Source organism: Oryctolagus cuniculus, chromosome 5 (genome assembly GCF_051225735.1).
Source record: "Oryctolagus cuniculus isolate XC-2025 breed Fujian yellow rabbit chromosome 5, ASM5122573v1, whole genome shotgun sequence".
In the NCBI taxonomy this organism is placed as follows: Eukaryota; Metazoa; Chordata; class Mammalia; order Lagomorpha; family Leporidae; genus Oryctolagus; species Oryctolagus cuniculus.
This window is the reverse complement of record NC_142871.1, coordinates 112,196,240-112,223,816: the sequence shown is the minus strand read 5'-3', so window position 1 is coordinate 112,223,816 and position 27,577 is coordinate 112,196,240. Positions and strand designations below refer to the sequence as shown.

The 27,577-nt window shown below is 41.0% G+C and overlaps 1 protein-coding gene across 14 annotated transcripts in view; it reads right to left on the bottom strand.

The window, feature by feature from the left end:
• RAB23 (RAB23, member RAS oncogene family) overlaps positions 1-27,343 on the bottom strand; it is a 58,224-nt gene extending 30,881 nt beyond the window's left edge. For 6 of the 14 annotated variants that reach the window (XM_089333085.1, XM_017345219.4, XM_051854621.2 and 3 more), the window contains exons 1-3: positions 27,036-27,343; positions 22,944-23,163; positions 19,416-19,501 (exon numbers count right to left, since the gene is read on the bottom strand). In XM_089333085.1, the coding sequence (XP_089189211.1) occupies positions 19,416-19,501; positions 22,944-23,098 (241 nt within the window). In that variant the 5' untranslated portion in view covers positions 23,099-23,163; positions 27,036-27,343. Of the gene's footprint in view, positions 1-19,415; positions 19,502-22,943; positions 23,164-26,320; positions 26,716-27,035 lie in introns of those variants that run through there. The other 8 variants (XM_089333086.1, XM_070073915.2, XM_070073917.2 and 5 more) reach the window with 5 other exon arrangements.
• Between the last annotated feature and the right edge of the window lie 234 nt (positions 27,344-27,577).

Below are 27,577 nucleotides of genomic sequence, written 5' to 3'. Positions count from 1 at the left end.
TAACTGACTGTACTGCAATGCTGGCCCCAGGGGTCAAGTTTTGACTTCATATAGATAATACAGTTTCCCCAGTACCATTTATTAAAGAGGCTGTCCTTTCTCCAAAGAATATTTTCTGGTGCCTTTCTGGAGAGTCAGTTAGCTATAACTGTGGGTATTTATTTCTAGGATCTCTATTCTGTTCTACTGATCCATGTGTTCATTTTAATGGCAGTTCCGTATTTTGATCATTATGGCTCTGCAGTATGTCTTGAAATCAGGTATTGTAATGCCTCCAGCTTTGTTGTTCTGGTTCAAGATTGCTCTGATGAACCATGTTAAGCCTCCGATATTCACAGTGCTGGTTGAGTCCATTATTATGGCTTGATAATAATTTGTCATTCAAAGATCCATGTGTTAAAAGGCTTGGTCTCTAGGCCGGCAACTGTGGCTCAACAGGCTAATCCTCCGCCTTGCGGCAAGGGCACACCGAGTTCTAGTCCCGGTCGGGGTAATGGATTCTGTCCCAGTTGCCCCTCTTCCAGTCCAGCTCTCTGCTGTGTCCCGGGAAGGCAGTGGAGGACGGCCCAAGTGCTTGGGCCCTGCACCTGCATAGGAGACCAGAAAGGAGCTCCTAGCTCCTGGCTTTGGATTGGCGCAGTGCGCCGGCCGCGGTGGCCATTGGAGGGTGAACCAATGGCAAAGGAAGACCTTTCTCTCTGTCTCTCTCTCTCACTGTCCACTCTGCCTGTCAAAAATTAAAAAAAAATAAAAATAAAAAAAAACTATAAAAAAAAGGCTTGGCCTCTAAAGTCTTGTATGAATGGTTAATGGATTAAGGGTAGAAACCTAATCCACTTACAGTATGAGCAGTACTTGGGAAGTGATTAGATTGGAATAGGTTGCTGGGGTGGGGCGCTAACTCTCATGATCATTATAGCTTTAAAAGGAGAAACAACATAGGCATGGAAAAGCATGTTCCCTGTCTCTGCTTCCTGATTTGCCAAGGATAATTTCCTCTGCCATCTCTGGCCTCATCAGATGGGCAAACCAATGGGACCCATGTGCTCTCAGACTATGAGTATAAGCCAAACAAAACCTCCTTCCTTTATAAATATTTGTTATAACAAAATGCTAACACTGACAGTATAAAAATTTCAACAATATTAAATCTTTGAATCCATGAACATGGGAGGCCTTTCCTTTATTGTATGTCTTCCTCAATTTATCTTTTCAATTTTTTTTTAAAGATTTATTTATTTATTTGAGAGGCACTGTTACAGAGAGAGGAAGAGACAGAGAAGTCTTCCATTTGCTGGTTCATTCCCCAAATGGCCCCAACAGCTCAATCTAGGCCAATCTGAAGTCAGGAGCCAGGAGCATCTTCTGGGTCTCCCATATGGATATAGGGGCCCAAGGACTTGGGTCACCTTCTACTCTTTCCCAGGCCATTAGCAGGGAGCAGGATGGGAAGTGGAGCAGCCAGGACTCAAGCCAGTGCCCATATGGAATGTCAGTGCCCCAGGTGGAGACTTAGCCTACTATGCCACAGTGCCAGCCCCTCTTATCAATGTTTTATGATTTTCATTACAAAGGTAATTTACTTCCTTGATTAAATTTATTCCTAGTTATTTACTTTGCTTGTACCTATTGTGAATGGGATTACTTTCAGGATTTCTTTCTCAGTGAGGTTTACATGGCATATAAAATGCTACTGATTTCTGTGTGTTGATTTTGCATGCTGCTAATAGTCTCTTGGTGGAGTCTAGGTTTTCCTGTGTGTAGAATCCTATCATCTGTAAACAGAGACAATTTAACTTCCTCCCTTCCTGTTTGTACACCTTTTATTTCTTCCTCATGTCTACTTGCTTGCACTAAAACCTTCAGTACTATATTCTATCAGAGCAGTGAGAGTGAACATTTGAGACTTGTTCCAAATAGTAGAGGAAATACTTTCAGCTTTTCCCAATTCAGTGTGATTTTGGCTGTGGGTCTGTTATACACAGACTTCATTATGTTGATGTACCAGCCTATACAAAATTTGCTCAGCACTTTTATCATGAAAAAATGCTGAATTTTATCAAATGATTTTCTGCATCTATTGAGATGATCCTATGATTTTTTTTATTCTTCATTCTGATGTGATATATTATGTTTATTTATTTGCTTATGCTGAACTATTCACACATCCCTGGGATAAGTCCTATTTGATCATAGTGGATAACCTTTTTGATTTGCTGTTGGATTCAACTGGTTAGTATTTTATTGAGAATTTGTTCATCAGGGTTAACGGACTATTGTTGTTGCTATTTTGTCTTGGTTTGGTTTTGGTTTCAGGGTAACATGAGTGTTATGAATCCACAAGAGTTCCCTTTCAATTTTTTGGGATAGTTTAACCTCTGTTGGGGCTGGTGCTATGGCTTAGTGGACTAATCCTCCAGCTGCAGTGCCGGCATCCCATATGGGCACAGGTTTCAGTCCCAGCTTTTCGACTTCCGATCCAGCTCTCTGCTATGGCCTGGGAAAGCAGAAGAGGATGGCCCAAGTGCTTGGGCCCGTGAACCTGCATGGGAGACCAGGAAGAGGCTCCCAGCTCCTGACTTCAGGAGCCATTTGGGGAGTGAATCAATAGATGGAAGACCATTCTGTGTCTCCCTCTCTCAGTAACTCTACCTCTCAAATAAATACAATCTTGGAAGAGGAGGAGGAGGAGGAGGAAGGGGAGAGGGAGGAGGGGAAGGGGGAGGGGGGAGAGGAGGAAGAGGAGGAGAAAAAGAAGAACCTGTGTTAGTTCTCCCTTGAAAACCTGGCATTTGGCATGATGATTAAGATACGACTTGCGGGACCAGCGTGGTGGCTAAGTGGGTTAACAGCCTGAAGCGCTGGCAGCCCATATGGGCACCAGTTCTAGTCCTGGCTGCTCCTCTTCCGATCCAGCTCTTTGCTATGGCCTGGGAAAGCAGTAGAGGATGGCCCGAGTCCTTGGGCCCCTGCACCCGCGTGAAAGACCTGGAAGAAGCTCCTGGCTCCTGGCTTTGGATTGGCACAGCTCCAGCTGTTGCGGCCATCTGGGGAGTGAACCAATGGATGGAAGACCTCTCTCACTGTCTCTGTCTCCCTCTGTAACTCTGTCTTTCAAATAAATTAAAAAAAAAAAAAAGATACCACTTGGGATGCCTGCATCCTGTGTTGGGATGCCAGGTTTGAGTCCCAGCTCCACTCCAGATTCTGGCTTCTTATTGGAGCACATGCAGGGAGGTGGCAGGTGATGGCACAAGTGGTTGAGTTCCTGCTTCCCAAATGGGATAGCTGGACTGAGATTACAGCTCCTGGCTTCAGCCTTGCTCAGCCCAAGTTATTGTAGGCATTTGGGGAATAAGTCAGTGGAGGAGAGCTCTTTCTTTCTTTGTCATTGTGCCTTTCAAATAAATAAAACCAATAAAAACTTTTTTAAAAAGTTGTTAGAACTCAGCAGGGAGGGCCGGTGCCATGGTTCACTGGGTTAATCCGCCTGCGGCGCCGGCATGCCATATGGGCGCCGGGTTCTAGTCCCGGTTGCTCCTCTTCCAGTCCAGCTCTCTGCTGTGGCCCGGGAAGGCAGTGGAGGAAGGCCCAGGTGCTTGGGCCCTGCACACCCATGGGAGACTGGGAAGAGCATCTGGTTCCTGGCTTCAGATCTGCGCATCGCCGGCCACAGCAGCCATTTGGGGAGTGAACCAACGGAAGGAAGACCTTTCTCTCTATCTCTGTCTCTCTCACTGTCTTAACTCTACTTGTCAAATAAAAAAAAAAAAAAGAGAAAAAAATTTAGAAAAAAAACTACATGTATCAAAAATCATGTTAAAAAAAAAAAGAGAGAACTCAGCAGGAAGCCATCCTGTCTTGGGCTTTCCTTTGTTGAGAAACTTTATTACTGATTCAATCTCATTACTTGCTATTGGTCTATTCAGGTTTTCTGTAGCATGGTTCAATTTTTCTAGGTTATATTTATCTGGAAATGTATCCATTTCTTCCAGGGTTCCAGTTTGTGAACACTGGCACATAGCAGATTCTATTTCTACGGTGTCTGCTGTAATGCCTCTTTTTTCATCTCTTATTTTATATACTTGGGTCTTCTTTTTCCCCTTGGTTAGTCTAGCTAAAGTTGTTTATCTTTTCCAAAAACCAATTCTTTGTTTCAATGACCTTTTTATTTTCTTTATTTCAGCTCTGATCTTTGTTTCTCCTTTATACTAACTTTGGTTATTGTTAGTTCTTGACTTCCTAGGTCCTTGAAATAAATTGTGAGGTTGGTTACTTAAAACCTTTCTATTATGTTGATGTAGGTGCTTATGCTGTAAAATTCTCATAGTACTCTTTTGCTGTTTTAGGGTGCTCTGCTTGCATTTTCATTTGTTTCAAGAAATCTTTTAATTTCCTTTTTGATATCTTCAGTGAGCTATTGCTGGCTCAACAGCATAATTATTCAGTTTTCATGTATTTGCCTAACTTTCTAAAGTTTTTTTCTTATTGATTCTAGTTTTATTCCATTGTGGTCAGAAAAGATACGTGATATGATTTTTGTTTTGTTTCGATTTGTTGAGACTTGTTCTGTAGCCTAATACATGGCATCAGAGAAGTAAACCAGTGGATGGCAGCTCGCTCACTCTCTCTCTTAAATAAATATTTTTTTTTAAATAATAAACAAAATAAAGAAACCTTGTCCAGTAGAACCACTTAGAGAGTTAACAGGGGCTCAGCAAGAAGGAGGATGGAGGAAGAATGAAGTCATTGCATAAAAACTATTTGAGCAGAAGCATTTGAACTCCTAAAATCTCTTAACTGACTGAAAGCAGAGCCTTCCAAAAGAACTCAAAGTCCTAAATCTGCAAGACAAAAAGTCATTTGTTTTCCAGTGAATGGCCTCTCCCAGTCTTACTCCTCTCTTAAGATGGTATACAGACTCCAAATTCCAAAAGCCTTCTAGAGTCACATTTTCCTGTGAATTCCCAAAGACACAAGATTCAATTTGTCTTTTCTCTTGCTAATTTCTTTTGTAAGCTTAAATTCACTGGCCTTCCAATGACTTAACCTAAGGCGAAAAGGAAGTATAGTTGGAGGAATTCAGGAAAACTACCTGGAGAAAGTACCATCTTCACACATGTTTCATCTAGAGGACTCCAACATAGTACTCTTGCCTCCCAGTTCCCTGTTCCCTTTCCTTCAGATCTGACCCAAAAGAAAGGAACATCTTTTGCAAGTTAAGAGGAGGAAAAGTAGGGGAAGGATTGAAGTAAATCTACTTCTTAGACCATGGGTATATGCCTTCTAAGAGTTCTAGATCTAAGAGACTGAATGCTAAATTAGATTTGGAGTTTTGAGTATCACTCAGGACTATTCTAATTACCAAATTTAGAGTATGTTTATAAAGAGAAGTAATCATGAGGCAAAAATATGAGTAATTATGAGAAAAATTACTTTACAGTGATCAGAAAAGCCAAGAGATGAAGGAATTTTTCACTTAGGGTTAAGGAAAGGACTTTTTTTCCCCCTCTCGTACTGCCCAATAAAATATGTAAGGCGGTAGTGAAAGCCAAAAACAGATGTTGCATTTTGGTATTTCATCAGCTATGCCTCTTCAACATAGAAATTACCATAAATATTATTAAGTCAAAAATGATAGTGTATTACCATTTTATTTCATTCCTTTGATCTCATGTTCTTTGTTAGTACCAGTCATCTTTAGCAAAATTACTTCATTAAATTTCTCTGTTGTCATTTGGACCTATCTTATACTATTTATATCTTTAGACAGCTAATGTTTTCCACCCAAATATTTTACAAAGATTTCTTTTCCCACTATGATTTTTGCTTCGATACCACCTACCACAAGAATCATACCACTAGAAAACTTATTGTATTATTATAGAGTATAGTCAAGCACCCACAAATGAACCATGGCTAACAGTTACACAAAACCCACTTATCCACACATCAGGAACACACAGATCTGAATAAATTTTTGGTGTCAATTATAAAATCATTGGGGATTCCAAGATGGTGGAATAGGGAGGGAGCTTACCACTCTAGTCTAGGGGAAGATAGTTAAAAAAAAAAAAAAAAAGTGAGAGAGAACAATCTCAGGGAAGAGTTAGGGAGAAAACTTCACACACAAATTAGAGGGAAGGGATACTGTAGAACTATGTGGAAGGTGTGGATGTGCATAACTCAGTATCCCAGCAGCCAAGAGCCTCAGCACCAGCTTTGGAGAGTGAGGTGAGACTACAGCAGTCCAAGCCACTGGCGATAAAGCTACAGGAAGAGCCTGGTGTGAGTATGGCTTGGAGCCCAGTGGGGGACAGTGTACCTGTCAATGCAGAGCAAAGGAAAAGGGAGGAGTGCATGTTTCTCTCTCTCCCCTCCACCCAGGACTGGCATCCCGTAAGTAGCTGAGAGAGAGCAGGCACCATTTTGGACATACATCACAGCTGCTCCAGCTCCTGTCCACACACCCAGCAACCAGCTGAGAGGAGATGCCTTAGCCTGGCTGGAAGAATTGACAGGGGGCTGGGCGATTGTGACTGTGGGAGCTTTGTGTGCTGGGACATTCTGTGAAAGCATTGTGGCTGTGTGGCATGGTACAGGATGTGGCTGGGTCTCCGAGCAGTCATTGTAGGCAGCTCCACATGCTCAGGGCTACCTGACTGCTTAGTGGGAGTCACGGATGCGGGATCTGTGCTCACACTGAGGACTGCTTGTGTCCTTTGTGTGGTTCTTGTAGCAGCATGGATAAAATACTGCACCCAATGGGGCTAGCACCTGGGCATTGGTCTCCTTGGAGAAAAGGAGATAGGCGTGAGACTGTGCCAACAGAGCTTATGAAATCCTCCCCTCTTAAAAAAGAAAAAAAGGGAGGATTTACCATGCCCAATATGGGTGTCACCTTGGATACTCCCCTCATGCTGGAGCACTGAACAGAGCTTCCAGAACACACCCAGCACACACTTCTGGGTATTTACTGAAAGAGCGGACACTCTACTAAGCCACAGAGCCATAGTCCAAAGATCAAAGATAAAAGCCATCACAGGGAAAAACAAACAAATAAAGTATCTCCACAAATGCCTAAAAATAAACACAGAAATTCAAGAAATAAGAATAAGGAAGACAACATGATGCCCCCCCCAAATGCCATACTTTAATACTAGAACATGAAGAGGAAGAGACTAAAGAAATGCCAGAAAAGGAATTCAAAAAACTGATCGTAGGATTACCTAGAAGTAAGAAGAAGCAAATCTATGACTTAAAGAAATCCATATGTGACATGAATGAAAATTTTTCTGATGAAGCTGAGATTTTAAAGAGAAATCAAAATGAAGTGTTGAAAATAAAGAATTAAATAACTGAAATTTAAAAATGCCTTAACAAGAGACTTGGTGTGGAAGAACAAAGAATATCCAAGTTACAAGACAAAACTCTGAAAATTTTACAGTCACACACACACACACACAAAATTAGAACTAAAAAACAGTGTTGGAGATTTATGGGAGACTATCAAATCACCCAACATACAGGTCTCAGGAGTTCCTGAAAGCATGGAAAGAGAATGGATTAGAAGAACTTTTAGTGAAATAATTACAGAACACTTCCCTAATTTGTAGAAAGAAAGGGATATCCAACAATAGGAAGCAAACAGAACTGCTAATAGTCATGACCAAAAAAGACCTTCAGCACAACACAATGTACTCAATAAAACATAAAGAAAAGATTCTAAAATGGGCCATGAGAGAAATGCCAGATTACTTTCAGAGGATCTCCAATTACATTCAAAGTAGACTTCTCTTCAGAAACCCTACAGGCTAGGAGAGGATGGTGAGACTTGTCCAAGTCTTAGTAGAAGAAAACTATCAAGCTAGAATACTGTACCCTGCAAAGCTCTCATTTATGAATGAAGGAGAAATAAAGACCTTCTATAACAAACAGAAAAATTAAAGAATTTGTCACTAGGCATCTAGCCTTCCAAAAGATGCTTAAGGATGTGCTACACGCGTAAACACAGAAATATGTTCATCACAATGAAAGAACATGAAGGCAGAAAATCTCCCAAAGTACAAAGGAAACCCAAAGTAAACAATAGAAATACTTATGGGAAAAGAGCAGAGCCAAGTTGTTACTTATCAATAGTCACCTTGAATGTAAATGGCCTCAACTCTCTAGCTAAAAGATACAGACTGGCTGAATGGATTAAAAAACAAGAACCATCTATCTGCTGGCTACAAGAAACATATCTTACCAACAAAGATACATATAGACTGAAAGTCAAAGGATGGAAAAAGTTATCCCATGCTAACAGAAACCAAAAAAGAGCTGGTGTAGCCATCCTAATTCAGACAAAATAAACTTTAACACAAAAACTATTCAAAGAGACAATAGGAACTATGTAATGATTAAGGGATCAATTCAATAGGAAGATGTGACAATAATACATATACATGCACCTAAATATAGGGTACCTGACTATTTATTTATTTATTTATTTGACAGGCAGAGTTAGACAGTGAGAGAGAGAGAGAGACAGAGAGAAAGGTCTTCCTTTGCCGTTGGTTCACCCCCCAAATGGCTGCTATGGCTGGCATGTTGCACCGATCTGAAGCCAGGAACCAGGTACTTCCTCCTGGTCTCCCATGGAGGTATAGGTCGCAAGCACTTGGGCCATCCTCCACTGCCTTCCTGGGCCACAGCAGAGAGCTGGACTGGAAGAGGAGCAACTGGTACAGAATCTGGCGCCCCAACCAGGACTAGAACCCATGGTGCCAGCGCCACAGGCGAAGGATTAGCCAAGTGAGCCATGGCGCTGGCCAAGGGCACCTGACTATTTAAAAGAAATGTTAGCAGATCTAGAAGGATTTACAGACTACAATACAATAGTAATGGGGGATTTCGATACTCTACTTTCAGCAACAGACAGATCAACCACACAGAAAATCAGCAAGAGAACAACATAGTTAATCGACAGTACAGACCAAATGGACTTAACAGACTTCCACAGAACTTTTCATCCTACAAGTTGCAGAATATACATTCTTCTCATCAGTGCATGGAACTTTCTCTCAGATAGACCACATGATAGGCCATAAAGCAAGTCTCAGCAAATTGAAAAAAAAAATCAAAATCATACCATGAAAGCTTCTCAGACCACAATGGAATGAAGCTGGAAATCAACAACTCAAGAATCTCCAAAATATATGCAAACACATGGAGTGTGGAAGACAGTATGGAGATACCTCAGAAATCTGAAAATAGCCGTACCATATGACCCAACCATGCCACTTCTGGGAATTTACTCAAGGGAAATGAAAACAGCATATGAGAGAGTTATTGGTACCTCCATATTTACTGTAGCTTAATTTGCAACAGCAAAGATATGGAATCAACTCAAATGTCTGTCCATTGAAGATTGGATAAAGAAATTATGGAATATGTACACCAGGAAATACTACACGATGGTTAAAAAAAGAAAGAAATCCTGTCATTTGCAACAAAATGGATACAACTGGAAACATTTTACTTAGTGAAATAAGCTAGTCCCCAAAGGGCAAATATAAGTTCTCCCTAATCTCTGGTAACTAATATGGTACCTAAAAGGTAATCTATAGAAGTGAAATTGACACCTTGAGATGTAATGGCCTAATATGGTACCTATAAGGTAATCTATAGAAATGAAATTGATACCTTGAGATGTAACGGCTTTGAAAAGCCCCTGTCTTGACTGTTAAGGAAGTGGTTTTTTTTTTTTTTTTACTATTTGTTGAACTTTTTACTCACTATTGAGTGAATCATATGTGTATAATATAGTTAATTGAAAATAAATCTTAGTAAAAAATAAGAATGGGAATAGGAAAGGGAGGAGGAAGAAGGGTGGGAGTGTGGGTAGGGTGGGAAGAATAAATGTGTTCCTAAAGTTGTATTTATGAAATGCATGAAGTTTGTATACCTTAAATAAAAGGTTTCTGGAGGAAAAAATTAATAGATCACCTATAGCAAATATTTATTACTAACTAATAAGATCATTCAAAATAAGTAACTCTGTGAATGCCATTCCGAAAATACTTCCCCATGACACATGTAGAGAGAGTAATTCTTAAGTCCTCAAGTCACTGAAAGGAGATGGTTTCTAGACTTGTTTTCTGAGGATGATGATAACCAGCACCACTGGTATCACCTGTGAACTCACAGAAATGCAATCAGATCAACCCACAGATGTACTAAATTGAATTGTACATTTTAACAAAATTCCCAGAGGATTCATGTACATATTCAAGAAATACTGCCTTAGAGAACACTGTATCAAATCTGACAAGGAAAAAGCCCACTAAGAAACACCAAGTTCTATATACAGTGTGTATTTTTAATTATAGATATTATTCCAGGTTTAAAAATACTTCCCCTTTATTCTTTTTGAAACTATGTAATTTAAAGCAGGCAATCACATTATATACTCAAATAATTTCAAAACATATAAGAATTTTTACACATTCTTCTGTCACTTCTTAATTTCGTATTTATAATTGAGCATTTCCTTTTTGTCCACAATTTTTTAAAGATATATTTATTCATTGAAAGGCAGAGTTACAGGGAGAGAGATCTTCCATCCACTGGTTTACTCTCCAGATGGTCACAGTAGTCAGGGCTGGGCCAGGATGAAGGCAAGAGTTAGGAACTCCATCCTGGTCTCCCACAGTGGTGGCAGGGACCCATGTCTGCTGCCTTGCCAGACACATTAGCAGGGAGCTGGATAGGAAGCAGAGCAGCCAGAACTTGAATAGTAATTACGATATGGGATGCTGGCATCACAAGTGGCAGCTTAAGTGGCTACAACACAGCACTGGCCCATCCACAGCTATTTTATTTCTAAAAGTCTATATCCATTTATGTTTGGGAAACAAAATTTTTTTAAGTAAAATAAAGCTTTACTTCAATTTATGTGCATAAAGTCAGATAGTTGGTCTCAACTATAAATTCATTTCCATATATTGCTAGTTGAAGCATTTTATCTTAGAACTTCTTGATGTTCAGAATATGCTACACCAAAATATATGGCATATGGAATATGTTAGGCTAAAGGAATTTGAGAAACAGCAGGTGCAGAAAGAGCACTCTGAGCATCCCCTGAAGCAGGTCATAAAACCTTTTAAGTGGGAAGTATCTTCCATATACTTGGAGGAAAGGAGCATCCTTATCTCTGATGACAGAGGGAATCTAAGAGGAATCTGACCACTAAGGCCTTGCCAAGTTTCCTCAGTTTACTACTCTTAGCTCACACTTTATGTCCTATTGCATTCTTGCATGAGTTTGCACTCTTTAATCACAACTAAGTATAAAAACTCTCACATTTAATGGAAAACATTATGACCCAGTGGTTTAAGCCACCACTTGAGAAACCCTCATCCCATATGGAGTGGCCTGGTTCAAGCCACTACTTCTCTGTGCTTCTGATCCAGCTTCCTGCTAATGCACATGAGAGGCAGCAGATGATAGCCCAAGTACTTGAATTCTTACTACCCATGTAGGAGATTCTAATGAAGTTTCTGGCTCCTCCTGGCTTTGGCCTAAATGTTATAGGAAGCTGGGGAGTGAACCAGCAATGGAAGCTATCTCCCCCCGACCCCTGCTCTGCCTAGCCAATTAATCAATCAATCTCAAAAAAAAGCTAAGTCTCAGATTCGATTGTTATTTCTTCAGGTCTTCATTTCCTTATGAAGGCTCCTGTATCACATAAAACTTACAATAAACAAATACATACACTTTTCTCTTGTTAATTCTTGTTCTTGTCAAGGGCCAGACAAGAACCAAAAAGGATATAAGGAAAGATATTCCTCCCCTAGCAAAATCACAGTAAAAGCCTACAATGAAAACCTATTTTGTATTTTTATGTTTCTCTCTGTACCAAATAAGCACTGGATTCTACTGCTTGAAATAGATTTTCCTCAGAATTATAGAGCAGCTGGTGTCGTGGCACAGTGAGTTAAACCACCGCCTACAATACTAGTATCCCACATGGGCATTGGTTCAAACCCCAGCTGCTCCACTACCAACCCAGCTCCCTACTAAAGCATTGGGAAAGCAGTGGAGGATGGCCCAAGTGCTCAGGCTCCTGCTACCTATGTGGGAGACCTGGATGAAGCTCCTAGCATTGTTCTGGCGCAGCCCTGCCCTGACCATTGTAGCTATTTGGGAAGTGAACGAATAGATGGAAGTTCTGTAACTCCTCTTTCTAACTTAACCTTTCAAGTAAACAAAATAATAAATTTAAAAAAAAAAAAAGGAATTTTAGGGGCTGGTGATATGGCACAGTGGGTTAAGCTGTAGCCTGAGACACCAGCACCCCATATCAAAGCACCAATTCAAGTCCTAGTTACTCTGCTTCCAATCTAGTTCCCTGCTAATGTGCCTAGGAATGCAGATGAGGATGGTTCAAGCACTTGGGCCCTTGCCACCCATATAGGAGAACCAGGTGGAGTTCTGGGCTCCTGGCTTTGGCCTGGACCAGTTCTAGCCATTTCAGCTGTTCTTGGAGTTAACTAGTTGATGGAAGATCTCTCTCTGTCACTCTGCCTTTCAAATAAAGAAATACATCTTAAAAAAAAAATTAGAGGAATCATTTGGAATCCCAAAGGCTTTCTAGTATCCATGCTCTGTAGTAACCTATTAATAAGTTATGTTTCAACATATCTCACTATATAACTGAGCCAGCATTCAAGTCCATAATAAGGCTTTTGAGCAACAGTTTTTCATTTATTTATTTATTTGAAAGTCAGAGTTACCCACAGAGAGGAGAAGCAGGGAGAGAGAGAGTGAGTGAGCAAGCTGGGCTGATCTAAAGCCAGAAGCCAGGAGCTTCTTCCAGGTCTCCCACATGGGTGCTTTCCCAGGCCATAGCAGAGAGCTGGGACTTGAACCAGTGCCCATATGGGATGCTGGCACTAGAGGCGGCAGCTTTACCCGCTATGCCACAGCACTGGCCCCTGAGCAACAGTTTTGATATAATAAGTTTTTAAATTAATTATGAGAAATTTTTTCTTTTAAAAATTTTAATGTGCTTACTTTTATGCATCATAAATAATACGTTTCTAGGATTTACATCAGTGAGTCATTGTTTCTGTTACTAAATTTGTTATTATACCTCATTCTCCCTATTCTTTATTTCTATTTAATTATAGCATTATCTGAATCTATACTAGTAGCAGGTATCATCTGATGGCCTAGCTAGTATCCTTCCTAAAACACCTCTTACCCATTGTTTGGTAAATGTGGCTAGGCAGACTAAACCTGTCCTCTGTTAGAGGCAGGGTGTCATGTACTGGTGTGAAGGCTCATGATCCAAGCGAAATTAATCACATTTTCCTGACTACTAAAATATGGTTGAGGAGGGGTCTAATCAGAGAAAAGCACAGGAATTCTGGTCCACTGTTATAAGAATTAACTCTCTCTCCCCAGGGATGTAAACTAGCCACATGGCTTTCATTGTTCATGGCAGCAACCTTTCAACAAAGAAGAAAATTAACACGAAGACATCACACAGGGAGGAAGCAAGGCCAGGACAATCAGTGAGGCTATAGTTTGAAGAAACCACAGCCAAAGCTATGTTACTTCCATACTTTTCTATTAAACAAATCAGTAAGCCTTGTTTATGGTTTAAGCCAGTCTGAAACTACTTTTGTGTCATTGGCAACGAAAAGCACTATGACTGATCCTGAAGGAAAACATAAAAGAATTTTCAAATACACTTCCAAATTTATGTGTAGCTGCTGCTGCTGTTTTTTTTTTTTAATTAAGATAAATCTTTATTTTTACAATTTAGGAAAAGAACAAACTGAAACTGAGTATCCTATCCATCCTCTTTTCCATTTTAATATAGTTAGCCAAAAAAAATAATGATTAAGATAAGCTTTTAACAGACATCTATTTAAAAGTGTTTTAGACTACTTTGAGTTAAAATGCTAGATAGTGAAATCAAAGCTATAAAACCTTTTAGTGCAAGTGGAGTAACAGTACTCTTTTTATCTTCCAGCAAAGAATGTTTTTTCTAGATATATTAAAGAGAAATGGTATGATTGTGAAGATCTAGGAAGTACTAAAAAATGTGAGAAGTAAACAATAACTAGATGAACCAGATTAAATAAACTGAAATATAATAATCCTGGACATAGTCTCATGGCATAAATTGGAGAAAACATTTAAAATACCTCAACTACAGTGAGAAGTTAAAATATTTTTAGATAACTGGTCTTTTTTTTTTTTTTAGACAGCTACCCAAATAGTCTCCTTAATTCTATGGTTCCAACATTTTCTCCTTTTTATTTATACATGAATTAAATCATTTTTTGCAATGGATCAGTTTTGCCTTTTATTTTTACATTAAACATATATTTTTGGGTAACTGTAGATAAATAGTTTTGTGTTTTTAAATTATACACCATAGCAAATATATCCTCCAAAAACAACAATACTGATTAAAAAGAATACTATCATACCAAACTGTCAAAAGGTTAAAAAGAAAGACTACAGGACCTCTCTTTTTGTTCACAAGAGGAACATATATTTCATGCAGAAAATTAGGAGAATAAAGCTAGAGGGGTTAAAAGGAAAGCATGAAAATCTCATGTAATCATAGTACTTTTTGGTGTTTCCACTTCAATTTTTTTGTTTATTATTTTCCTCAGAGTTTGAGGCAGGTTATAGTATCAACCCCATTTAAAAAAAACATACAAGTAATGGGTCCGGTGTGGTTCTGCAGGTTAAGCTGTTGCTTACAATGCCATGTTGGATACTCTGGTTTCTCTTCAGATTGTATAAATCTTTCGCCTTTTACAATGCCATATTGGAGTGCTGGTTGTAGTCCTAGCTATTCTGCTTCCAGTATAGCTTCCTGCTAATGTGCCTGAGAAAGCAGTGATGGTCCAAGTATCTGGGCTCCTACCAACCATGTGGGAAAACTGGATGAGTTCCTGGCTCCTGGCTTCAAACTGGCCCAGCCTTGGACGTTGCAGTCATTTGGGAAGTGAACCAGAGAATGGAAGATCTCTCTATCTTGCTCCCTCTCCCTCTCTCTCTCTCTGATGCTCTGCCTTTCAAATAAATCACTAAATAATAAACAAATATTTTTTAAATATGAATAACTTTCACTCAAAAACAAAACCCATATATTGAAGACCTATTAATCAACAGTGCCAATGCTGATGAAACTCATAATTTGATAAAATATCATCTACTCCAAGGTAAGTGTGGGGTGGTCTTAGCCTAATACCATGACACAGGTCCTTAAGATCCAAATTGGCAATTCTGGACAAAGATAAGCAAAGCTATTGTGGATGGGAAGCCTCTCAGGAGATAGTAAACAGAGTGAACAGTAGAAAGTAGTGATAGCATTAAGATGGCACCTGAGAGACAGGCACCATTCTTATTTCTCAAGAAACCATAAATTTTCTTAGGGCAGGCAATGGAAGGCAAGTTTCCTTGGTACCAATTTTGAAAAGCAACTTTCGTCATGTGTTAGTTCAATTATGTTTTTATTAAACTTTAGTTGCTGTTGCTATAATAAAATCTATAGTTTTAAAAGTGGAAATAATAAGGTATATATTCAAAACTGCTTAAAATCACCCTATTTTTCAAGGGTATATAGATATCTATGTATATATATTTTATGTAACACATATAAATTTGCAAATATAGTAGACTAACAAACTACTTCTAAAAAACTGGTAAATCCTATTTAAAGTTCTTGCCTTTGTACGAAACTGTACCCCAAAATTATCAGTGAAAACTAGAACTTTCACATGTATAGATTTCCTCAAGGAAAGTATATTGGTACCTTGCTGTTTTCAGTATACCTATTTTACGTTCAAGAACTCCTCCTCAGATAACCCAGGACATACTTAGATACATTCCCTCCCAGCTTCCATAAAACGACATATCAAAGAAGTTAAGACTTCCATGAAAAAGTCAGGGGAATTTCGATTGTTTATAATGAATATTATTTCAGCTTCACTAAAGCTGTATATTCTAAGGCAAGATGTTGAAAGAGACTGAACAAATAATTCATTATAGCTTCCATATCATCTTGTCTTTAGGACAGCTTAATATTCAACAATTATCCCTCTACTTAACTAAGACAGAAAATATTTTAAACTTCATGATACCAAAGAGTAGATTTAAAAACAAAGAGATTAAAGATGTAAACAACAGCATTATCTTTAAGAAATCTCCTCAGATATACTTGTATATCCAAGAGATGTTTTTACATGACTATAAATATAAGAAAAGACAAAGAAGTCAGAGCAAAGTATACAATACTTAATATACGTCTAGAGCATAAGAGAAACCCAATAAATACACATCTGCTGAATGAAATTTCAAATCTTCAGAAATAGGCATGAAGGCACCTATTAACAAAATAGCTATCCTATCAGCTTGGCCTTCTAGCCCAGAGAACAAACACCTTTCAGTAGAATAATTTATAAATGTACATATACAACTTCATTTCTAACTTAAAGCATACATCAGATAAATAAAATGAGGAAAGTACCCACTAGAATTTCACGTAAAAAAAATTAACCAAGATGACATAGCTTTCTAACACCAACTGATTTGAGTTGAACCAAAAGATGCTATACAGTGGGACTGGGGACACAACACCACAAAAATCCCTCAGCTCCATAAACCACAATATAAGTAACTTAAGAGTCTTTTAGGGAGAAGAAATATACAAACTCTTCTTGTATGATAAATAGAATAGTGTACAGAAATAAAAGAAAGTAACTTTCTCATGGGTGGGAGCTAGAGGATGTTTCACAAAAATCTCTGAGTTAGATTTCAAGGCAGAAGGTCTGGTGGGACAAGTCCAGCTACAATGTGAAAAGGAAGGAAGTCATCTGGAGATTTCTCAAGGGTAAAGTGCAAGTGAAGAGATGAGGCTAGCTAGAATTTTAACTAAGGAAGTGATTTGGTAGTGAAAAGGACGAAATCACTGTCATTTGATTCCATCTATTTTCCCAAACAAGAATGAAGCAAAGAAATCAGCTCTGAGTGGAGGAGGAAGAGGTACTAAAGGTTAAGGTAAGAAAAGACATAAAATTGCTCTTTTGGAAAATGGCAAAGAGCCATGAATAAAGAAATGTATGGAGCATGTTTGGTGGCACTAAGTACTCACATCACAAAAGATATGTGATAATAAATTCAAAGTTCAGTCACAATGGTTCTGTCTGATACTCTCAAATAAGGGGCCAAGGCACGGATGCAGATTTGTAACTAATTGGGTTTAATTGGAGCAAGGATCATACAGAAAATACAGGTAGGCAGATAAAGGTATTGCTTATTGGACTAGAAAAACTAGTCTAGGGGCCGGCGCCATGGCTCACTTGGTTAATCCTCTGCCTGCGGTGCCGGCATCCCATATGGGCACTGGGTTCTAGTCCTGGTTGCTCCTCTTCCAGTCCAGCTCTCTGCTGTGGCCAGGGAGGGCAGTGGAGGATAGCCTAGTTCTTGGGCCCCTGCACCCACATGGGAGACCAGGAAGAAGCACCTGGCTCCTGGCTTCGGATCGGCACAGCACCGGCCATAGCAGCCATTTGTGGAGTGAACCAACGAAAGGAAGACCTTTCTCTCTCTCTCTCACTGTCTATAACTCCACCTGTCAAATAAATAAAAAAATAAATAAAATTAAAAAAAAAGAAAAACTTGTCTAAATTCAGTAAGGAAAGACATAATGCCATGTGGAAAGTCTTAGTGAAACATTGGCAGGTCAGTGAACCTAAGCTCTAGATGAGTTCAGGGGTGTGGGTATTAAAGTTAGCAAGCTAGAATCCTAGCAGTTAGTGGTCAGAGAGTGGGAAATTACACAGAGCTTTAGATTTGAGAGATAAAAGACTGTGGACCATGAGAAGGACAAGGACATGAGAAACAGGCTAACTTTTTGAAATGAATCCTGAAGAACTGCAGAGAAGATTATAAATAAGCCAGAGGCCAGTTTTATTAGGGAGGAGGGATGAAGGAAGGCAATGGACCGTGGCAACCAGGGAGGAAGGGAGGTGGGGCAAAGCCTCCTGACTTGGACTTTCAGGGTGCTGAGATCTCTGAAAGAGGAAGAGGAGAAATGGTTTGGAAGCAGTAGTGCAAAGCAAAAAGAATACACCTTGCCTGATATTCTTCCAGTCTGAAAAAGTGAGTATGTTGGGGCTGGCACTGTGGCCCACTGGGTTAACGCCCTGGCCTGAAGCACCAACATCCGATATGGGTGCTGGTTCAAGACCCAGCTGCTCCACTTCCTGTCCAGCTCTCTGCTATGGCCCGGGAAAGCAGTGGAAAATGGCCCAAAACCTGCACCCACATGGGAGACCCGGAAGAAGCTCCTGGCTCCTGGCTTCGGATCGGCGCAGCTCCGGCCGTTGCGGCCAATTGGAGAATGAACCATCGGATGGAAGACCTCTCTCTCTCTCTGCCCCTCCTCTCTAGGTGTAACTCTGACTTTCAAATAAATAAACACATCTTTTTAAAAAAAAAAAAAATGAAAAGAAAAAGTGAGGATGTGGTGACATAGATAAAGACAGCCTCCACCAGAGAAATTGAGAGAAAGTGGCAGGGGAGGCAGTGTGTTCAGGACACAAATTCTAGTTACAACAAGGAGGTGAAAAGTTCAGAAAAAAGAGGAGACGACACAGAAAGGACAATCAACTGTGCCTTTATATCTCTCACAGAATCCGAGAAATGCAGAGTACAAAATAATTCCTATTAACAGTATGAATTAATATTCACTTGGCATCAAGAGGCCATAATGCCACCTGGTATTAGATCATGTTATTTTGTTCTCTCATTTCAATCACCATTAGCAGCAGCACTGAAAATTTTTAAATTCCAAAGAGGAGGGACAAAATTTTATATGAAAATGTTAAAGGAAACTTTAAGTTCTATTTAGTTTCATTTAGAAGTTAACTAAGCCTGCTCTTGGGGAATGAAGCCCACATTTCAGTTGGTTCTTTCTTCTTATATGTATCTCATGCTTTTCTAAACTTGTATAAATGCTGTGATTTCATGTGTCATAACAATATGCCATATTATTTGTAAGGGTTTTATTTCTTCAGTATTGTTAGTTACTACTCTGACCATGTGTGTAGAAATTTTCTTGTGGTTAGAGTAAGAACTGAACAATTTCTGACTGATTTGGTCTGGGAAGGCCTATGTGAGTCACATGCTAAGGCAGAAACAAACTGTCTACTGTGCATAGTGTTACTTGCCAATCTATAAGATCTTTAGAATAATGAACTGGGATTTAAAACATACTTTAAAACTGTTTTAACAATTCTTAAAGAGAGACCCTTATATGGTACACAAAGAAAGCAAAATTCTTAACTTAGTCAAAAGAACATGGCTTACCCCCAACTAAATAAATCCAGCCCAAATTTTACCTCGATAATAGGCCTTTGTTATTGCGTCAAATTCCTCTTGACCGGCAGTATCCCACAACATTAATCTGACATCTTCATCATTAACTCTGAAATGAAAGATGAATTTATTTCATATGTAATGGAAAAGGTTTTTTTAAAGATGTTTTTATTTGAAGGTCAGAGTGATAGAAAGAGATACAGACAGATCTTCCATCCTCTGGTTCACTCTCCAAATGGCCGCAACAGGTGGGGCTGGCCCAGGTTAAAGCTAGGGGCCTGGAACTCCATCTGGGTCTCCCACATGGGTGGCAGGAGCTGATGCACTTGGGCTATCCTCCACACCTTTCTCTGTTGCATTACAATGGAGCTGGATCAGAAGCAAAGCAGTCAGGACTCGAACCAGAGCTCAGCTACAAGATGCTGGTATTGCAAACAGCAGCTTAGCCCACTCTGCGACAATGCTGGCCCCAGGAAATAGTTTTTAATAATACAGCCTTGTGTATATTTTTATTTTAAATCTGAAGGTATTAAAATTGCATTGTTAGTTTCATTCTGACAAAGTATTTTCGAATGTTGAGATTGTTACCAACAGTGAAAATAAAGCTATAACTTTACATATGATTTTGATTTACTTGCAATGGTTTGTTCTTCAACAGACAGTGGCGGCTCTGAGCACTACTGGAAAAGGAAATTTCCTCAGGTCAGTGCTTATCCTTCCACTTTAATGGGTCCTAATGGCCTAGTAATAGAACACCCATCTCTACTACCGAGGAAAGGTGTTTTTTTCCCTCATACTAGTTGTTTAACTCTTTATTTAGTATAGGGTTAATCTTATGAGTATAAAGTAAACTGAGAATAGATCTTTCTAAAAATTAAGAGTAGAAATAGAAAGAGAGGAAGATAAAGGTTGGGAGTGTGGGAGGGAGGGAAAAATCATTATGTTCCTAAATCTGTACATATGAAATGCATGAAATTTGTATACCTTAAAGAAAAAATAAAATAACAGGCAAAGAAACAGCTTACCTATTTGGTTGGCTTTTAACTAGAAAATTTAGTGTAATTTGTCATACAGTTGATTCTTGTTATTCCCAGTAGTTTAAAATAAAAAACATTTATGTACTTATTTATTTGCAAGGCAGAGTTATAGAGAAAGAAGGAAAGACAGAAAGAATGAGTGAGACAGAGCTTCTATTCACTGGTTCACTCCCCAGATGGCTGCAACAGCCAAGACAGAACCTGGTTGAAGTTAGGAGCCTGGAGTTTCTTCTGGATCTCTTACTCCACTGGCAGGAGCCCAGGCACTTGGGCCATCCTCCACTTCTCTTCCCAGGCCATTAGCAGGGAGTCGGATTGAAAGTGGAGCAGCCAGGGCACAAACCAGCACTCATATGGGATGCTGGCATTGAAGGCAGGAGCCTTACCTTCTATGCCACAACACCGGCCCCTCCCAGTAGTGCTATACTGTCACCATGAACACTGAATTAGCAAATACTGCACCACTGCTTTTTAGGGGAAATAGAGAGTTAGGTTCCTGAGAACCTTTAGTTACTTTTTTGTCAACTGGTCAATATATATGACCTTGTTTTCTGCGTGTTTATATTTAAAGATAACTTGTTAATATAATTGTTAGCTCATTAACACTGAATTCATGACAAACAATGCTATAGACCAACAGCACCATAACTTGTATATAAACAAAGCTTATCTAACACACATATTTTTCTCCATTAGCCACATCACAGCTTTCTTGCACTTCAGAACCCAAGACAGCCCTCAAATACTTACACTTGAGAGCCATTTTCAACAGTAAAATCACCAACAAAAAGCACAAAACGTGAAAAACAGGGCAATACACAGATTATAAAAAGGACATGTGTTCACTGTGTGAGCGCTGAAACAAGAAGAGTGCCTTATTTGACCTCAGCTGGGAAAGACCACGCTGGGCAATTCATGAGTTTTTGCTGCTTTGCACATGTCCACAAATGACCTCAAAAGTACTGGTTCTGGGGTAACAAATTTTAGCAAGTGAGTGAACTTACAAATATGGAATCTCTAGATGAGGATCAATTATTATCAAATATTAATTTGGTTTCAAGTAATAAGTATAAAAAATAAATGTCATCAAGACTTAAAATGAGTTCTCTTAAAATATGTTCTAAGAAAGTAAGCAAAGATGAAAATACTAAAAATAAGAAGGGTATGGGACTGGCACTGTGGAATGCAGTGATGCCTGTGTCCCATATGGGCTCCAGTTTGAGACCTGGCTGCTCTACTTCAAATCCAACTCCCTGCTAACGTGCCTGGGAAAGCAGAGGAAGATGGCCCAACTCCTTGTGCCCCTGCACCCACACGGGGGACTTGGAAGTAGTTTCTGGTTCCTGGCCTTGGAAAGGCCCAGCTCCAGACTTTGGGGCCATCTTAGGAGTGAACCAATGAATGTAGGAACCCTCTCTCTCTCTCTCTGCCTTTCAAATATACACACAGACACACACACACACACACACACATATATGCATATAATAAAAGGGTACCGGAATAAAGATTAGAAAGTATTCCTTAAAAACAGTGAACATTAATTATCATTTTTGATATTATTGTCTGGGCTAGTAAATCAGATTTATTTCATGTTTCTTATTTCTGTAATATATTTTAGTTTTTCTCCTACAATTAAAATATTCTGATGACAAAAAGTGTAACTATGAAGCATTTTAGAATTCAACTAGATTTCCTGAAGCAGAATTTCCTTTTCACAGTCAAATTTAATTCTCCCAAATCTATTTTCTCTAAGAGTAAAAGCAAATTATTAATTCTCTAACATCTATACAGTCTTGCCCAGTTTGAAAAAGAGACATTCTTTTGTTTTGAAGATGTATTTATTTATTTGAAAGGCAGAATTACAGAGGGAGAGAGAGCTGGTTCACTCCCCAAATGGCCCCAATGACCAGAGCTGGGCTAATCTGAAGCCAAGAGCCAGGAGCTTCATCCAGGTCTCCCACATGGGGGCAGGGGGCCCAAGCACTTGGGCCATCCTTTGCTGCTGTCCCAGGCTCATTAGCAGGGAGCTGTACAGGAAGTGGAACAGCCAGGACTCAAAACCACGCTCATAGGGGTGGCACCGGCAACACCCACTACACCACAGTGACAGCCCTGAGAAGAGACATTCTAATCTAAAGGAGCCTATATAAGAGATGAAACCTTTATTCTGAGAGAATAACTTTCCTAGACAAAAACCTCATTAGAGTCAAGCAAGCCATCAGTTTGTCTTTAAGAAATCTCAAGGTGTCACCAATAAATGTACAATGGATATAAGGTAGGAAACAAAGGGGAGAAAGGAGTAGAAGAAAAAAATGAGAGAGGAATCGGAAAAAAAGGCAAAAAAGGAAAAATAAAGATATATTTGGTAACAAATAATCGAAAACTACCATCAGCTATTCCATAATCAACTGCTAGTAGCTGTCTATCCTTGGGCCATACTACAATTAATTACAAGAAAGTCTTGGACAAAGTTCATAAATCAATACTAAAGGGATAAAACAGTCAAGTACTTACTGGATTTGTCGCTCCAAAAAATCAACTCCAATGGTTTTCTTGTAGTCTTTCGTAAAAATGCCTTTGCAATATCGCTGAATCATACTTGATTTCCCAACCGCTCCATTCCCTACAACCACCATCTTGATGGCCACTTCCAGATCTTCCTCCAACATTTTTGGAGTTGAAATGGTTTTTGTACCAACTCTAATTATAGGTAATCAGGTCTTCTCTCTCAGATCTGCGGTTTAAAAGAAAATTCATTTTTTTTCATGACACAAAACTTGTACAAAATAAAACTATAGCTGTTCCATCAAAAAATAACCTGCATTATATTACCCTGTTTCCGTGACTAAGCACCTTTCTACCCCTTACAGGTAAACTTTTTGAAAGGTGAAGAAATACACTTTTATTTTTTAATCCTTATAAACAGTACAATGTATGACATTCATATATTAATAATAAATGCCTAGATCTACATAATTCTCCCCTTCATAGAGATAACTATAGGCATTGGGGTTGAGGCATGACTTAGAGCTGCCACTTATTAGTTCTAGCTAACCTCTAAGAGACGTTACTCCTTAACATCTTTGAGTTTCAGTTTCCTGGCAATAATATCCACCTCACAGGGTTGTTGACCAATGATACATATAAAGCACTTAGCATAATGAAAGTTAAGCATCTGAAAATTAGTAGTTTTATGTAACATAATAAATCCTCCATAGGCACATAATAATACCACCATATAGGCAACAAATAAAACCTGAGGAAACTGCTTTTCAACCTCACAGGTAATAATTAATTAACGTCCCTAGAGAAGCACCCCCAGAAAGGTTCTGTATAATAACATGCTACCATGTGTCAGCACTGGGCTCTTAGTTACACTGCTTCAGTGTTCAGGTTACAATGAATCCTGTACAAATAACCTTATACCCCTTGTTCTTTACTTTCAGACCATAGTTACTCACATAATGAAAGTAGCAGAATGTACACTGCTGACATGTTAGAATGAAAAACAAGAGAAAGTCAATTTCTGATTTTTTCCCAAAATTGCAGCAGCTCAGCTCCTGTCCATTTAGTTATTATATTCTAACTACTCTAACTGAAAACCCGTTCATCTGAATACAGAAAGTGAGTCTGAAACATGAAGAATGTCCCTTTCTGTGTTCCTAGTAGCACCTCAGCAGTTTCCCTGGTACTTCACAAACTTGCAAGATCCTAAGAACCACTGAGGAGCAGCATTTGTGAAAGTATCCATTTGAGGCATAGTTAATCAGAAATTCAGAGGAGTGGCCCTTGAAATCCGATGTTTAGAACAATCCCAGAAGTGTGCTGTGTAGTTCTCCCTGCAGGAGAGATGCTAGCTGGTTGTCTCAGTGCTCCAGTCTCGAGCTGCTGTACTGCCACTCTTGTTAAGACCACACTGACCAGGCAGGGCTCCTACAGTCAAGTCAGTCCAGCCCCATGTGAGACTCTTCTTTGCCCTGGGGCTTCCCATCAAACTGGTTGAAATTTTCTGAGCTTCCCTGCAGGCCGGGGCTCTTTCCACCCAATCCTCTCTTCTTCCCAGGCGTGGAACTGGAGATGCAGTATGGAGGCTCTGCTCTTCATCCTTCACAGGCACTTCCCCCCAGTAAGTCTCTTGCACTTTCAATTCCATACTGATGTCTGCTTCCTGGAAGACCTCATTGGAAACACACTCCAAGTGATTCTCAACCCTGCCTACACAGTGGAATCATCTAGAAAACTTAAAATTACAGTGACGTGTGGATCCTGCCTCTAAGATTTAAATAGTCTAGGGTAGGGGCAGTGGGTTAAGCTGCTGCCTGTGACAATGGACTACCATATCAGAGTGCAAGTTTGAGTCCCAGCTGCTCCACATCTGATCTAGCCCCCTGCCAGGGCATCTGAGAAAGCAGCAGAAGGTAGCCTAAGTACTTGGACCCTAGCCATCCACATAGGAGACCTGGAAGAAGCTCATGGCTCCTGGCTTCCACCTGGCCCAGACCCAGGTATTCTGGCCATTTAGGGAGTGAACCAGCAGATGGAAGATCTTTCTGCCTCTCCCTCTCTCTTGGTAACTTTGAATTTCAAATAAATAAATAAATCTTTAAAGCCACTGCCTGCTGGGCCGGCATCCCATATGGGCGCCAGTTCGAGTCCCGAGTCCCGCCTGCTCCACTCCAGATCCAGCTCTTTGCTAAGGCCTGGGAAAGCAGTAGAAGATGGCTCAAGTCCTTGGGCCCCTGCACTGGTGTGGGAGACCCGGAAGAAATTCCTGGCTCCTGGCTTCAGCTCAGCTTGGCTGTGGCTGTTGGCGGTCAATTGGGGAGTGAACCAGCAGATGGAAGACCTGTCTCTCTCTGCCTCTGCCTCTCTGTAACTCTGCCTTTCAAATAATAAACCTTTTTTAAAAATGATATAGCCACTCTGGAAAAGTCTGACAATTTTTAAAAGGTTAAACACACATTTACAACAATATCCTGCGATCCCACTCCTATCAGTATCCTAGAGAAATGAAAACTTATGTTCGTACAACAACCTGTACATTTTATAGCAACTCCATTCATAATCACCTAAAATGGAAAACAACTCCAAAGGGGCTTCACTACGTGTCAGTACCACGATGAACAAGCTGTGGCACATCCATCTAATGAAGTGCTCAGCAGTAAGAAAGCGCACTATCCATACACAAGACAACTTGGAGGGATCTCCAAGGCACTATACTGAGTGAAAGAGGCCAGTTAGTCAAAATGTTACATACTGTGATGATTCCATTCACAGGACATTCTGGAAACAGCAGTAAAGGCAAGGGTCAGAGTTGTAGTTAGTGGGATATAAAAGGACAGCATGATTTGGGGAAGGGAGGTATAACTGACTGTAGAGATGGTGACATGAATCTAAAATTCACAGAACTTTACACCTCAAAAGGTCAATTTTACTGTATGATAATTTATTACAGTTCAGAGAAAAAAATGAAACCAGATTACTATGTGATAATCTAATAAAACTCAAGGGAAAAAAAAGAAATCAGATTTAACACCAGCAGACTGAATTTTGTGATGGATGCCCAACAACACTATAAAACACTCTAGCAAAACCACTAAGTTCCTGACAATACGCTGAATTCCGAGTACAACAGTTTAAAAATCGACAGTAATAATTTATATAAACACCCCTTTTCCCAAATTTAATCTTTACCAATCAACGCATTCTAATAAATCAGAACAGGAATCAGGACGAGGTAACTCACTGATCAAAAGGTTGCCTGTACTTTAGTACGGGTATGACTGCATTTTGAAAAAAAAAAAAAATTACTGGAAAAACTTCTCAGGGTCAGTAAAAAGTTACCTAGCTGTTGGGCGTTATATAAAACCCGGAGAAGTAAACAGCCCTACCGCGACTTCATGCTCTCGCACTCTCGGGAGCCTGCACGCCGACCTCGGGCAGAGGGATTCCGTGGCAGCCCGCGGCGTCGGGGAACAGGGCAGCCTGGCTCATTCACATTCTAGCAGGCTCCCAGGAGGAGCCCGGGCAGGGTGGGGCCCCACCGCAGGGAGAGGAGGGCTGTAAAAGTCAGGGCAGAGCCTGGGGACCCTCAACCCCCAGCAAACCTAACCCGGGCACTTACGGCCCCCTGCTGGGTCTCACTCGGCCCGGCTCGCCCCTTCCCCCGTCGCGGGTGCGGGGAAGACGAGGAGCCGGATGCTGGGCCAGGCGCGGGGCGCACTACCTCGTCCCCGCTCCATCCCGCTCTTTCCCGCCCACAGGACAATTCCAGGGACCGACATCCGGAGAGGCCCCGACCGCCGGGAGGTGGGAAGCGGGCGCTAGAAAGGCGCCGCCCCCCAGCTCGTCCCTGGAGCGCCGGCTCGGGGCTCGGCCGCGAAGGAGCGGACGCCCAGCGGCCCGGGCTGGGGGCGATGGAGCCCGGGCCTGGAGGCCCCTGCCCCTCGACAGTTCTCCCCACTCCCCAGCCTAAGGCAGATCCCAGGATCCGAGGGAAAAGCAGGTCCTTCCCCAGCGAAACTGGGAGAAGTCCCAGACCCTGGAAAGAGTGAGGGAGCGCAGCGCCACAGCGCCGGCAGCCCCGGAGCGCCGGCCGCTACTCACCGTCCCCCCAGCCACAGACCCGCAGCCCGGCGCGACCGGCTCCTCCTGGTCGCGGCGCAACCGCCGCCACCTCCCAACGCGCCAGGTCCCCCGGAGGGGCCACACAGCTGGCTAGCGCCCGCTTTCGCTCTAGTAAAAAATGATTGTGATTTTTTTTTTTTAATGAACTTTACTAGTGGCCAAGGCTCAGAAGGAGCAGGCTCAGCAGCTGCTACCTCCGCCGGCGCTGGCGGGGCGCGGGAGACCGGACTCCCCTCATCTGTGGACCCGCCGCGCTGCGGAGCATGCGCCGGGCGCCGTCTGCGCATGCCCCGAGACTATCCGCGCCCCCACCTCCCCGGCTCTGGCTGGTGGCGGGGAGGGCGACTGCCCTGGGTTCCCCGCGCCACTGTCGGAGCCTGGCGTGCCTTGGGGGGTAACCACAGGCCAGCAGGCGCTCCTAGGTCGTGGCATCCTGGAATCAGAAATCGAAGAAGGCGCGCGTGAGTGTCGCCCGCACAGTGATGGAACTTCCAGAAGTGCCCAAAGAACTTGCCTCCGTC